This window comes from Denticeps clupeoides, chromosome 18 (genome assembly GCF_900700375.1).
Source record: "Denticeps clupeoides chromosome 18, fDenClu1.1, whole genome shotgun sequence".
Taxonomy (NCBI): domain Eukaryota; kingdom Metazoa; phylum Chordata; class Actinopteri; order Clupeiformes; family Denticipitidae; genus Denticeps; species Denticeps clupeoides.
This window is the reverse complement of record NC_041724.1, coordinates 13,762,185-13,777,359: the sequence shown is the minus strand read 5'-3', so window position 1 is coordinate 13,777,359 and position 15,175 is coordinate 13,762,185. Positions and strand designations below refer to the sequence as shown.

Sequence of the window (15,175 nt, the reverse complement as noted above, 5' to 3'; positions counted from 1 at the left end):
ACACAATCATGTATATATATCGCACATATATCACAATTACATACATTATTCATTTATGCAATCCAGCCACTGGGGACGCACATAAATTGGTGCTGGTTCCAAGCCCGGGTAAATAAGGTGGGTTACATCAGGAAGTACGTCCAGCATAAAACTTTTGTCAGGCCAGGTCTGCGGACAGCAGACTGCAGACTGGTTAATTCCACTGTGGCGACCCTGAAAGAAGACAGTTTATTAATATAGCAGGGCAACAATATACCAGTGGCTCACTACAACATTGTGCATGTACACAAACTATCTTACAGTAGAGTAACATGAATAATTTGCACTTATTTTTTAAAGACATTGCTTCTGGTTGTGAATACTTAAAAAAGCATTACATATACACAGACTGTATAGAGATGCCGAATGACAGTGTCGTGACAGTGTGTGTCATTGCCGCTGTAGTAATAGGGACTGATGCTTGAAGATTTGTCTGAGGCTCTTCATGCTATGAGCACTATGGCTGTGTGCTTGGTTGTACCTGCACTGTTGTTTCTACACCGATATCAACCAAAGAAGAAGAATTTTCTTTTACCAGGCCAATATCACCTTGCTTTGCATTAGATCAATGGGGTGTGGGGTTGCTGACCCCTGCGTTTGTACCACTTCAGGTCTCTATAATTCAGTGGACAGCTGGATGATGGTGCCCAACATCAAGCAGAACCACTACACCGTCCACGGGCTGCAGAGCGGCACGCGCTACATCTTCTACGTCAAGGCCATCAACCAGGCCGGCAGCCGCAACAGTGAACCGGCTCGACTCAAAACCAACAGTGAGTGCACACACCCGCACATGCACAAATTGTAATATATTCATTGTTACTGCTCATGTCATGGTCTGTATTAGTACTTGATTCTGATTGGCTGGTAACTTAGCACGCTAGCCATAGGCTTGCAAAGTAGTCCATGTCATCATGAAAGAGCATTAAAGAGCAACACGTCTGAATCTTGATCAGTTTATTTGATTTTATCAGCAGGAACAAACTAAGGATAAAGGCAAGTGTGTATGCAAAATGTATTTTTTTTTTTTTTAAATGTCAGGTTTTCCTGTCTTTATTAGCCATGTGGACATCCATAGTATATAAATCTTTTGGACACATATAAATCTTTTGGACGCTATCCAGATACACTTTAATTTCTGGTATAAAGGCTGAAATTACAGCACTCAGTCCTCAATTGCCCACCCAGTAACAAGTGTAAATGGCATTAGGGCACCCAAAAAGGGAAACAGCATCGGCCGGGCTCAGATGGAGTATTGCATCAGAAAATGTTGCGGGTGAGAAGTCTGCAATGTGCAGTTTAGTGCTCTCTTTAGCAGCTGTAAAAAAAAGAACCCCAGCCCCCCTCCATCTTTTCTCTCCTACTTTGAAATCGTCTCATTACTGCTTTTCTGGCCTTTACTGCATTACACCAGGGTGACATTGAAGCAGCAAAAACACATAAAAAAATACCAATATAACTGAACAAAATTCAGCAATCAATTCATTAATGTGTTCATTGTTATTTAAAAGGATTTTCTGCTGCATCTCGTAGGCAAACTGGTCACCTGTCTCTCTTTGAAGTGTAGTGGGCACTTAGAGAAGAACCATGTGCAGCTAAATGAGACCAGAAACCTGAAACTGAATGAGCCATCGAGCCATTTCTTTCAGCACGATCTGAGCAATTCACATCATTTATGATCACCGGACTGAATATTGTAGCCCGGCAGCTGTAGATCATGCTGATCTACTCGACACCCACTGGACCCTCTTCAGACACACCTCTCTCCTTCACCTACCCTGCTGCCTGCTCGCATTCATCCATGTTATACAGCCTGTGAAGTGCGGGCCAGGGTCACCCACTCTGTCGTTTGATGTAGGACAAGCCCCCGCAACCCACCCAGCCTATTAGTGTCCTTCTCAGTGAATCTCAGCACAGCAAATGGATTTGAGTTTGATGTGCAGGGTATCATAGAATCAATTATTTCATCCCCTTTCAGTAATAAACCTAATCTAAAATTGGGGCTCAGGAAACTGGGACCAGTTCTGTATAATTGTGTATTGTTTGTGTGTAAAGTCTGCAGCTGCAAAGTTGCTGTGTAGTTCGTTTTGTAAATGAGTGTTAATGTGCAATGACACAGGAAATTTGTAACCTTGGGAAAAAAAAAAGCATCACGGTATGTTGCATGGTTTGGTTTCCCCTTTGGAAACACGAACCATCAACTGTTCACATTTTCTCATGGTTCTGCTGGTTTGAGGAGGACCGTGGTAGAGAGGTAGAGATATTTTGGCCTACAGAACGAGGAAGATCCTGAAGCTCTTCACTCGTATTCCTACCCCCTCAATCCAGAGCCCCCGCATCCACACATAAGAGCTCTTTGCTCCACCGTTCCCTGTGCAGCAGAGTTAAGTTGAGTGTAAATGTTGGAGGTAAATGTTTCATGAGGCAGCAAGTGAAGTTTGACTCCTGCTCTCTGAATTCTCCAGATTGATTCACTGAGCTGCTGCTACAGACCTACATGTTTTTTTGTTTTTTAGAAAAATTATTTTTCAACCATCGGTTCATTACCAGAACATTTTAATTTTAACAAAGCTTGGGCTTTGTGCACAAAGTGAATTATCACACAGAGTATCTCTGGACTACACACTGAAAGAAAGGTCTTTCAGCATGTCTAGTGATAGCACATATCTGGATGTCTCCTCTTCTGTCAGTGTGAATCTTATTCTCTATTTTTCATAATGTAGCAGATGCCTCAGCGTCACTGATGTGCCTAATTAGCCAGTCTATTAAAAATAATAATAATTACTGGTTGAACTGTGTGAATGGAAGATCTAATATTCTTTGTCATCCATTCAATGCCTTCTGGGTTAAGGACAGAAAGCAGAAAATTAAAATACATTTTAGTATTTTTGGTAGAAAAAAATGTTGTGATTATCATTATGATGCACAGCAAGTGCACAGTGCACACAACGAAATGTCTTACTGCGTTTGAACCATCACCCTTAGTGACCAGTGGGCAGCCACAAAAGAACACTGGAACACTGCAGGCCAGACATTTGGATGCGTTCTAGAACAATACGTTTTTAGAAACACATGCAGCTGTTATATTCTGCAGTAACGCAAAGGCTGAAAATATTGCTATGAAGGATACGGTGAATCTGCCATTTTAAAGGCAATGTATGGTGCTGGTTTACAAACATAGTTTAAGCGTCCATTTGGAACAATGCAGCAATTACAGCTAAAACTATGTGTGCAGTCTCTGTCCAGACACAGAGATGCAACAAAGACGAAGAGATTTAGAGATTTTATTATATATTAAACAAAAACAACTGATGCGAAGCCCAAACGCTTCGGAAGGCAGAAATTCTCTGCTGGCTGCAGCTGTGGAAACGACAGAGCGGTCCTCTCATGTTCACCTTCCTTTACCCGGCCCCCTGTCAATGCAAACCACGGCCAAACCACTACTTTTTTCAGGCCTCCAATCACAATCCAGAATGGGAGGAGTCAATCGTGCTTAGATTACCTACAAACCAGCAAGAAACACACACAGGGAGCCAGGGAAACAGGCACAACGCCACAATGGAACGTCATGATGTTCATTGATGAAGACAGCACATGTGTCCTCTCTACATGTGTCCAGATATTCCATCATTAACAGACATTTTCAGCTACCAGAGTTATATACAACATGGGCCGGAGTTTTGATCAGTGCAGAAAACCTTTGCTTTATACATAAAACATTGTATACTGTATACATAAAACAACATACTGTATTGTATGTTGTTACATTATGCTTCAAAACCAATTATTATTTTAAAATATTTCTTTTTTCTTGTAATAACAATAATGAATTTTTTGCCTGTGCCATTGTTCAAATTGACTTATTTTGTCCCACCACCTCTGAACTTTTAGCTGCTAAACAACTAATACAAAGAAATGAAATGAAGTGATTGTCGGTGTGAAACACTGCAGCACAACACACGGTGACACAAACAAATGTGTCCTCTGCATTTAACTCATAACCCTTGGTGAGCAGTGGGCATGATAGACAGCAACCTTCTGATTACAGGTCCGCTTCCTGACCCACTAGGCCACTACTGCCCAACGTGAAAGTCATACAAAAGGAAAATTATACCTGGAGGTTGTTTAAAGTCAACTCACAGACTAACCTCCAACGTGCTTGCCGGGGGTGGCATGTTATATTATCAGACTCGTCACGTGATGTTCGGCCTGTCACGTGTCGCTCTCGGCCCCCGCCCGTCCGTCCCAGGGAGGCGCAGCGTTTGAACAAGGCTGCGCTCGCAGTGATAAGCAGTTCAAAGACGGGAGCGTGGAAATGCCAGCTGACTTCCAGCTGCCTGCAGCCTCTTACGCTAATGCTCCCAGCAGCGATTACGGGCTCACGGCAGTGGGAGGGGCCTGCCCCGTTGCTCATTAAGCCCGTCTGGGAGAGGCTGGAGGTATCCAAGGTAAAAAAAAAAAAAATGTCAGGACTTGAGGGTTGGTGAGGTTAACCCCCAGCTCTGCACTCCTTCTCCTGTTCCCACTGCCCCAGGATTATCCTCACTTCCGCAGCCCTCCGCCTACCCTCCCTCACTCAACTTTTCAACCAGTTAGTGCAGGGCATTTGCTCTGAGAGATTTTTCTCAGCTACATCCCCGCCCCGTGTCATGTCTCCGAGTCTCACGCGTCGTTCTGCTCACAGGTCAGCCCTTTAAACTCGACCCCAAGACGGCCCACAAGAAACTCCGGCTGTCGAACGACTGCCTGACCATGGAGAAGGACGAGAGCTCCCTGAAGAAGAGCCACACCCCCGAACGTTTCAGCAGCACGGGGGCGTACGGCACAGCAGGGAACGTTTTCATTGACAGCGGCTGCCATTACTGGGAGGTGCTGCTGGGAGCTTCTACTTGGTGAGTGACGTTCCCACTCAGCAAACAGGGAGAAGAGGAAGAGACGAGGAATAAAAGTCATGGGTTTGAAGTGTGCTCCTCTAGTAGGGTGATTGGCTCATATATTAGTGTTATTGTTCAGGCTTCTGCTTTAACTGTTTAATCTTTTTAGTGATACTCAGTTTTGATACAGTCTTGCAATTTAGAATAAAGATGGAAATGAGCTTGATAACTGAAGAACACAAGGGAGATTTTTTTTTATTTTTTGCCATGTTCCATTCCTGTAAACGTGATATTTCATGAACAATGAAGTTCTTCAGATCCGGTACATTCTTGTGGACTCTAGACTGAATTTAAAATGACCCTGAATAATAGACGAACAATTTTTCAAATGCAAGATAACAACACTTTTTCCGACTTATTTGGCAAAAAGGACCATTGTGATCATTCGAATCAGGTGAGGTTCATGTGAACATGGAATTTCAGGAATATTTTGAGGAATTTCTCAAAATTTGGTTCAAGCGTTCAGCATTCCGCTCTCCAATGTAACCCAAAAAGGGTTCTGACAGAGGCCTACAGAAGAAAAATCTCCCCCTCTACCCACCTCCAGAGTAGGACGAGCATGCCGCAGTAGGTGCCACTGCAAGGTTGATATCAAATATTCCGTTCTCATCCAGGTCCTGAGAAGGTTGAGGGTTTTCTCCAGCCTGAAGGTCCCGCTAGCCTTAGCACCAAACGTCTGGAGTGTTTAGGAGACCTTCTGGCACATCTCACACTGGTCCGGCTCAGCAGCACAGTCCAGAGTTGCTTGAAGAAACAGAGTTAAATTTAGGACGGTTTGATCTGAGTGATTTACACTGCAATGCTAAGATTACCGTTATATTGACACAGTGGCTCCGGCAGCCACTAGGACAGCGAGGGTGAGCTTTTAATCGCAATGTGTGTGCATTAGTAAGGGGCTTTAGCAGAATGCTATACTGAACAAATGTGTCTGTAATGTAATATAGTCTGTCTCCCTGTAAATTATTCATGTCAGTATAGGCATAACTCATATTTCACCAGAAAACACTTACCATTTATTAAGCATTTTAAATTATTAAACATTATGTACATTAACATATTTTTTGTAAAATGAAGTTAAAAACCATTGTTGGACCCTTTGGTGACACTTAATTTTCCTTGTCAAGAGGAACAGCTGTCATATTGGGATTGTTACATGAATATGCATCGGCATCATCCAACCTCTTCACTCCAGCTGTTTGAATTTGTGCTCCCTGAACTCTCCACGACACACTTAGTCCAGCACTGAATTAAAGGTGGAGGCCATCAGTGCCTGTTGGCAAAGTGGTGATTTAATCATGAGCAGAGAGTGCACTGTTATATATAGCTAGTGTAGTATTCTTCTTCTTTCTTTTTTTTTCTTCGAACATACTTACATCACAGTGTTGAGGTTGGATCGAATTGTTATGCAACACATTGGCAGGCTGCTTAGACATCAATAAAATTGTGCATCTCCTAAGGACCCCTCAACTGAGGGTTCATTGATTGCCGTATCCTTGGTTTTCGTGTCTAGACACATGTAATACATATGGATTAGGGTATGTCTGTGTAGGACTGTCAGCCACCTGAATATCTGGATATCGCCTCACCAGCGATTTAACCGCCATTTTACACCCACCCACACCTCGACCTGTGTGACCATTCACGGCGAGCCCCTAACAACCCTCATCATTTTTTGCATCCTTACATCATCACATATGCGTTCAGATGCAATGTTAGCTATGTTGAACAGGCACCTTTGTCTCACAGGTATGCTGTGGGTGTGGCCTACAAGTCAGCACCGAAAAACGAGTGGAGCGGCAAGAACTCCTCCTCATGGGTCTTCACTCGCTGCAACAACAACTTCATGGTGCGACACAACGGCAAGGAGCAGCTGGTGGAGGCATCGCTGCAGCTGCGGCGTCTGGGCGTGCTCCTGGACTACGACAACAACGCCCTGGGCTTCTACGACGCCATGAGCGCGCAGCACATCCACACCTTCCAGGTGTCCTTCCTGCTGCCCGTCGCGCCCACGTTCATGATCTGGAACAAGTCGCTCATGCTGCTGTCCGGCCTGCCCGTGCCCGACTTCGTGGACTGTCCTGAACAGCAGGAGGGCATATGTCGACAGCAAGAGTCGCCGTACATGTCAGGCATGAAGGGCTGTCAGTGAGGGGAGTGGAGACGTGGTGCAAGAAAAAGGGGGCGGGGCCTGGTTTAGAAGCCATCGGCCCACACCAGCCTCGTACCAAACAAGGATGCATGGCCAACACTGGATAATGGAGAAGCGTCATTGTGGCTTTTTCCTCCTCCCCCTTTAACAAGACTTCCTGTTTCCTCTCTCTTCTTCCTATATTTCCTTTTCTCACCCATCTCAACTTTATTTTTCTTTTCAGTTTCAGTAATGCATTTAGTTCTGTGACTGAAGTAGCTTATAACAAAAAAAGAAGAAAAACACACTTGCATCATGTGACTACTAGTTTTGTATCATATGACCTATATTAATTATATGATTATTATGATTGCGGACAAAAGAAACGATTGAAATGTAAAGTATTTATGACTAACTGGTTGGTTTTTGCTGTGTTCATGAAGCACTTTTTAGGACCCCCCCCCCCCCCCCTTCCGTGTAGTTCAATCGATTTGAAGAGGTAGTTAGAATATTATGGGTTCATGTTTTTGATTTTAAGAGAGGGTCAACTTAAATTATCTGATGGATTTATATCTCACAGGTTTTATCAAATTCAGGGATGACAAGTAGATGCTCTTATTTGCAGGATGTCGAGTTGTTATGGCATGATCTGTATTTCCTTCTGTGATTTGTTCACTCTTTTGATTCACTTTATTTCGTGAAATGCATGATGGGATACATAATTTCACTGATCCATGTATTTAACCCAGGTGTGTAACAGTGATTTTTTTTTTTGTTTGTTTTTTTTGTTATAAATTATGGAATTATGAATTTATGTTTCACTTCTGAAAGCAATACAGACTAAATATCCTTTAGTGACTTCCATGCTTTTCTGACACGTCTAACGTGCATCATTTCAGTAGAGAAATCATTTCCATGGGGCAGGGCTTGCGTTGAGGTGTTCAGGGTTTGAAATATAAGGGTCCAACAAAGACAATCAATTGTTATAATGCAGGCAAAAAAAATGTGTGTAGCAAGTTGCGCTAAAAAAAACGAATGTGTGGAATAGCATGCAATACTAATAGCAGAGACTGTATTTTTGCATAGGCGTGAATGCGTTGTTGTTGTTTTCTGTGTAGTTACCATGGGAACAGACACATGATGTACTACTGACCGCGTCGCTCGCAGCCTCTGACACTGCTGGTCAAAGGGTCACGACTCCTTCCGCATAAGTCCACATTTTACCTTATCAGTTCAGAGTGTCCATCATTCAACTGGCACAAGGATGGACTTATGGGACCAGGGACCAGGGTTCTTCTTTTTGACTCAACTTATTAAACATATTTTGAGCACTTTTTGTCATTTGCATGGTTGCTATGCAGGTTCACTCCGGGCAAGTTGCTGTGGAAACGCGCTGGTGGGGAAAGTGACAGTTCAGCACATTGCTATGAAGGGATCATGTCCATGATAAAATGACCATATTTTCTGTGTGCCGGTATATAAATACACTCATTAGACAAATACGAACATGAGAGAGGCTGTTCATACATCTCATGACAGTCATTTTCATGCCATTCCTCTCAATTTCTTAAGAACCGGTCTGCAGACAATTAACCTTTTGATATTTCAGATTTTTATTAAATTATAGAAATAGATGCGATCATCAGCTCCTGTTTTAATGAACATATGAGTTTTATTGAGAAAAAAAAAAGAATGTATGTCATAGGATGAAATATATTAATAATGTATAATATATTATATATTATATATGAACTATTGTTATTTATGTGAAATTAAAGTCCAATTAAAAAGTCTGATCCCGAATGTTCTGCATTGTTGTTTGTGGCATGTTTTTTTTTTTTTTTTTGCACTGTCCTTCAGACAGACAGCAGCATGGCCCTGGAAGGCCGTCCTCCTCCCCAGGTCACTCCTGTTCCTCAGCAGCCATGGCTGCCAGCGCTCTGGCACAAATCCTGCAAAATAGCAGATTGCTTCTGAACACACAGGCGTGTGAGGGACACGTTTCCCTCTCCTGGTTTCGGTTCGGGCGCTGGAATGAGGATGCTAACGGGAGCAAATGAATGGTATCTGCATGAAAAACGCTTCATCATGGCACTCGCTCTGCCCTATCATACCACTGCAGTGCGGCGTTGCCCTTATCTCCGCGCCTTCATGCATGCTCTGAGATTTACAGGCGAGGGCTATATATCGACAAGAAACACATTACAATGCATGATATATTGTGCATCCTTACTGCAGAAAAACTACGAAAACCGCTTTAAAATGTTAAGCATTATTTAAAATTATATTGCATTTGTGTTTTGCAACAGGGGTATTTTTCCACAGCTGTTATATGCAAAAATGCTAAATATGGCTACCTCCAAAAAGTATTGGTACAGCAAGGCCAGTTAATCCTTTTTTTTTCTGTGCATCATCGTTTGTGTATGAGATGAATATAAAAAGGGAGATCAGAAAGAATATATCTAACCACACAGTCTTGAAACAGTGCTAAATACTTGATATTTGGTTGTATATATGCTGGGTTATGGGTTATATGCTTCAAGCATATAACCCATAGACAGGGCAAAGTACCATCCCTGCACCTTTAATGGCGCAATGTAAACTTCACTTTCACGCAATCAGATTCCTTGTTTCTTAATTTTTAATACTTTTATGGGCTTTTACCACAGTGTTCTTCAGTCATGGTCTGTTTTCCAGGTTACTACCTTTAGTATTCTCTTCAGGAGAGTACATGTTCATTTGGCTTGTATTTACACCCCCCCCCCCCCCCCCCCACACACACACACACACACACACACACACTTTAATTAATTAATTTTTATATATATATATATATATATATATATATATTACAAATCTATTAATTAATATATATATATTAAACCTTGCTACTGGTTCCTATTGGAGCATCCAGCAGCTTTTGAAGACAGCATGACCACATTTGGACCCATTTTACGATGTGGTGTTGATAAGTGGAGCAGCATGTCCTCAACGTGAGTCTGTTACCACACTGCTGAAGCCCAGCACTTGAAAATCTTAATTGCTTAACTCCCTTTCCACCAACTGCTTCATCCCTCCAGTGAAATTGTCTATTTTTCTTCTGTTGTTGTTGTCTTTCTTTTGTACTGCCAGGGAAAAAAAGAGATGAAAAAAAAATGTAAATGCCTCTTTTATGATTAGGAGAATATTAAATGTGTTCATGCTGAAGAGGGAAAAAAATGAAGTCTGCTGAGTTTAACGCTACTACAGCGTGTTTAGAATGTGATGACATGGCCCAAACCTGATCCCTTGCTCTGTCACCTGATCTGTCACCCAGCAACCATAATTACATTTCTAATTTGTTGTAATTAAGGACTTTAAAGCAGCTTGTTAAATCATATGTCACCTCGTCTCCTAATGTAGTGCATAGCAACAACTTAATTAAACAAGCTTGAAAATGCATGACGGGCACTTATTACAACTTGTTAACCCATTAGAACCCACCCTCTACTGCACACGTCCACGTGTCACAGTCTCTTCTCTCCCGGGTCCATACAGCATGTAAAACAGCAAACACTTTCCTTCATTTTGATGATGTAGCAATTACGTTTACAGCTAAACGCATGGCCAGATTTGATGCTTTAGAAAACACGGCATAAGCCCAGCTCATTGGCTGACATTTGCGCTAGACCATTTGCAAAAAAAAATTGTAATTGGCCAGATGGTTCACAGGGGAATTAGGATTTGATTGGCTGACGCTTGAAAAGTTGAACAATTATTTAAATTTATGCCACAATAATCTCAGCCAATGCTATTGAGCTTTTCATGGCTGCCCACTGCTCACCAAGGGTGATGGGTTAAAATCAGCCCCGTGTGCTGTGCTGCAGTGTATCACAATGACAAAAACAATCACTTTCATCATCTTCTTTCTTATGTGTGAGTGTACCCATATCGTGTTGTGAATGTCAAGCAGATTTCCATTATTGTAGACACTGCTGGTCAAATATTATTCCCATAATGGTTTCAAAAACAACCACTGAATATTCAGTTTCATTCAGGATCTGGTCCCAGTATCACATAAGATGATCCTTTATTAGTTTCACAAAAATTACAGCAAATTTATGACAAATTGGCAGGCAAATCTATAACAATCTATGACATAATTTTGCAAAATTAAAACTGCAATAATAAATAAAAACTTGACAATGACAAAGTTGGTGCATGACATATTATACAGTAACATAATAAAGACATAATAAGCTCATACATGAAGCCTTCATTACCAAATTGATCATCAATAACAATTACAATATACTACTATCTCTTTATTAGCATTTACCATTAGCATCTTAGACATGTTGAAAAACTGCTGAAAGCACTTTGAACCTGAGTTGGAGTGTTTTAAATATTTTGGTGGTGGGACGAAGAGCAGCTGGAGAAATGATATGCAACATTTCACTGTCATTGAGAGGTTAATGGAAAGATTAAGGGTTCAGGTTAATGATATACTCAGTCAAAGTCAAATGGTTTACTGGATTCAAATGAATCCGGAGAAGTTCCTGTGCTTCAGGACTTGTGTGTGCATTTCATATTTACCTGTTCAACCTGGAGAAGAGGCTGTCCTGCCAGATCGGCTCATACGGGCTTTTGCAGACAGCCCTGGTGCACAACGTATAAGACCGAGTGGGGGACGACCGCAAGCAGTCGGAGTTAATGAGTGGAAAAAGGCGATCAGCCCACAGCTCGCCGCGCTCTCCTCCGCACCTGCAGCATCTGCTCCTTCTGACATCCTTGCAACCCTACAGCTGCTTTGGTGCAGAGCTGCACCCCTCTCACGTGCCAATGCACCTTCCAGGGCATCAAAATGGTCAACGTTCTTCAGGCCAATTAAACCTGTGACCTTCAGAACTTTCCGTCACAGCGCTGGCTTATCCAGCCTTCACAATATTATTATAAATGGCTGCATCCAGATCCCATCTGCACCGAACAAGGACCAGCTTTCGATATGAAATCCATATGAAATGGCAGGTTTGCTGCTCATTACTTCAGCATTTTTGGGTGCACTTTTGGAAACAGGTTCTGGAGTTGACGATACTAAAAAAGCAGCTCTAATGTGAGCATGACAATTTTTTGGGGAATTAAAAAATTGCCAGTACCTATACAGGATAAGCATTTTTTTCTGAATTCAAAATTGCCCAATTTAGTTTTGAGACAACAGTGCAGCCGGAATGAATATTTGTATATATGTTTCTTACTGGGTACATTTGCTTTAAATTTCCTTTGTGTGGTGTGTTGAAGATTTATGCACATTAGAGCTTGTTTAAGTTTGTTATTAAATAGATTTTAATCTATGAATGGAAGAATGGGAAAGAAAGGGCGTGATGAAAGAATAGTTATATTAATTATATATTTATTTATATTTATTATATTTATTTATATTTATTAAATTAAAAGTAAGTAATATTTTGAGCTAATTACTTGGTTATTTTCAATAGTTTAGTCAAGCAACACATACATATATTTGAGGTAAGCTATACCTTCTGGCCTGCCATCACCTTCAGATCCGAAGACAGGAGAGAGTATATTATCTGTAAAGATCGAGAATGAACTGCATAATACATTTTTTAAATGTATTTTTTTATTATTAATTGTATAAAAGCTCAAATTACACCGAATAAATGGCCAAAGCTACCCAGCACTCACAGCTTGAGTCTTGACAGTTGAAGGCATCTGGTCACCTTGCCCATTTTCTGATGGACGGGGCCGGGTGTGCTGGGAAATGGGGATGTGAGCAGGTATCAGATAATTATCAGCCTCGTCTCCAACCCCATTCATCTCCGGTGGGGGCATCAATCAAACAGACTACCCATATCTCTCAGGGTCTATAGTTTTTATGGCACATCCGGACAGAGAGTGATGACTCTTTATAGTGATTGGGTGGGTGGGGGAGGAAATGTGTGTTTCTGGAATTTTTATTCCAGCCGGTGTAAACAGGAACTTTGTTGAGTCGCTCCTCAGTGTTGCTAAAGAAGGTAAAAAGTGAAAACATCTGTGTCAGGGGAGTCGCCCCTCCTTTGCAAGAACGTGAACCCGCCTTGAGGAGACCTCATCAGCACACAGCATGGGAGCAGGAGGTACCATTAAGGTTTCTCCCGCAAGGTAAGATCGGAGGAAGAATTAACTTTTGTTCTCTGCATTTTCTGTCCTCAACATGCAAAACTCACAGATCTAGAGTGGAATGGTGCTTGCTGGTTATTTTGTACATTTGACGTACATTTTACAATTTCATGCAGCTGCAGCCTCATCTGCGATGATCACTGCACCCCCAGGAGCTGTGAAATGTGAAGTAAACAGAAGATGTGGGAGTACAGGGAACAGAAAGTCTTTGTATGGCCGGGCGAATAATGATTAACAGATATGTGCAGTGTTCCCGTTCCCGGGAAAATGGAGTCGAATCCCAGACCAACATCGAATTTATCTTTAACTCGGAGAAACGTTTTCTCTGAAAGCTCTTCGTAAGTGCTGCATCTGAGTGTCAACATGAGTTGTTTGGGATGCGGGTGTTGTGTCGGCTCCTGGGGACAATTTCAATCATCTGAAACCGTCTGCAGGAAAGATGGTCCTCTATGGGCCCGTTTAGGAGGGTGATGGATGCTACTGGCAGGCACAGTCAATGTCAGAGAGTTTTTTTTTTGTTTTTTTTTCAAATGGAAGTCGCTCTGTCAAAAACATTATTAACATGTCACTCTGGACTGGGTTGGTGTCCTAACTGCACTATAAACACATTCATCACCTTCAGATCAGAAGACAGGATATAGTATATTGTCTGTGAAGATAATGCAAAGTTCGTGAAACACAAATGAGAAAAGCAAGCAGTAGCTTCTAAAATGTCTATTAAACGGAAAAAACGTAGCATACAGTCATTCATTTAAAGGATCCCAACATGACTTGTGGTGTGCCCCGGATCCGTTTTTTTTTTTCTGACACCCACCCGCTTGATGAGTGGCATCTGTGGGTGATTAGGACCCAGCACTGATGTGAGTAGAAGCTCCGAGGCATCACATATTGTCTATACATCCTAGACAAGGTCATTAAATTTCCAAGGTCATTAAAAACTTTTTTTAATACATCTTATGATACATCATGAATGCCTGAAATGGTCCATAGAAGATGAATTAAGGACTGGATCATCTGAATTCAGCACATATCCATAATTTGCTTACTGAGCTACAGCTGATTGCAATTTGCTAATTTAACTTCTAGGTCAAATATCCCTTGCATGCATTAATAATCACAGCCATGCATGTGTACAGTATTCTCCACAGACATGGGCTCTGAAATGAACTGAGGGTCAGCGTTGTGTGCTGTGGGCAGGCTCGTCTGTAATGGAAAAGAGACACATAATGGTATTCAGAGCAACAACATTACATTTACATTTATGGCATTTACCAGTAAAGTGCACTGGATTTTAGTGGTGGAAGTGCGAAAACACCAGCAGCATAAAACTGGATTACCAGGGAAACATGGTTTACTGGTCTTTCATTACCATTATATCACCATGTCGAAGTTGAAGTTTATTGTCATATGTACAAAGTACAGTGTACAGAGCACAATGAAATTCTTACTTGAAAACCCCTCCCTCGCAGACAGAACACAAGACACGATACACAAGACATAGAAGACAAACTGGTGCAGCAGCAATAAATAATAGTCACAGGCTAAGTTGCATTATGTCTTGTAAGTTGCATTTAGTAAAGCGTTAGGTGACAATGCACAAATGCGTTGTTTTGTGTTCCAGTATTACAACATTGTGTGAAGAATAGATTTATTGCATATAGATAGAGAACCACAGTTAATGTGTGTTGAATAGCCTGATGGCACTGGGGTAGAAACTGTTCCTGAAGCGTATTGTTCATGTCACCATTATATCACCTGCCCCAGAAGTGACGATAAAGTCTCTCAGTATCGAGAGACACTTGAGACATTGAGACAGTGGGTAGGATGGGGAGGGGGAGTGTGTCACTTTCTCACACACTTAAAATCAGTAGTTAAAGGGACAGTGTCCCTGGAGCAACTCAGGGTTAAGTGTCTTGCT

At 41.8% G+C, this 15,175-nt stretch overlaps 1 protein-coding gene across 6 annotated transcripts in view; it reads left to right on the top strand.

Moving 5' to 3' along the window:
* mid2 (midline 2) overlaps positions 1-8,904 on the top strand; it is a 111,689-nt gene extending 102,785 nt beyond the window's left edge. For all 6 annotated transcript variants that reach the window (XM_028960282.1, XM_028960281.1, XM_028960278.1 and 3 more), the window contains 3 exons: positions 651-812; positions 4,724-4,931; positions 6,720-8,904. In XM_028960282.1, coding sequence (XP_028816115.1) covers positions 651-812; positions 4,724-4,931; positions 6,720-7,122 — 773 coding nt within the window. In that variant the 3' untranslated portion in view covers positions 7,123-8,904. The remainder of the gene's footprint in view (positions 1-650; positions 813-4,723; positions 4,932-6,719) is intronic.
* Positions 8,905-15,175: the final 6,271 nt, after the last annotated feature.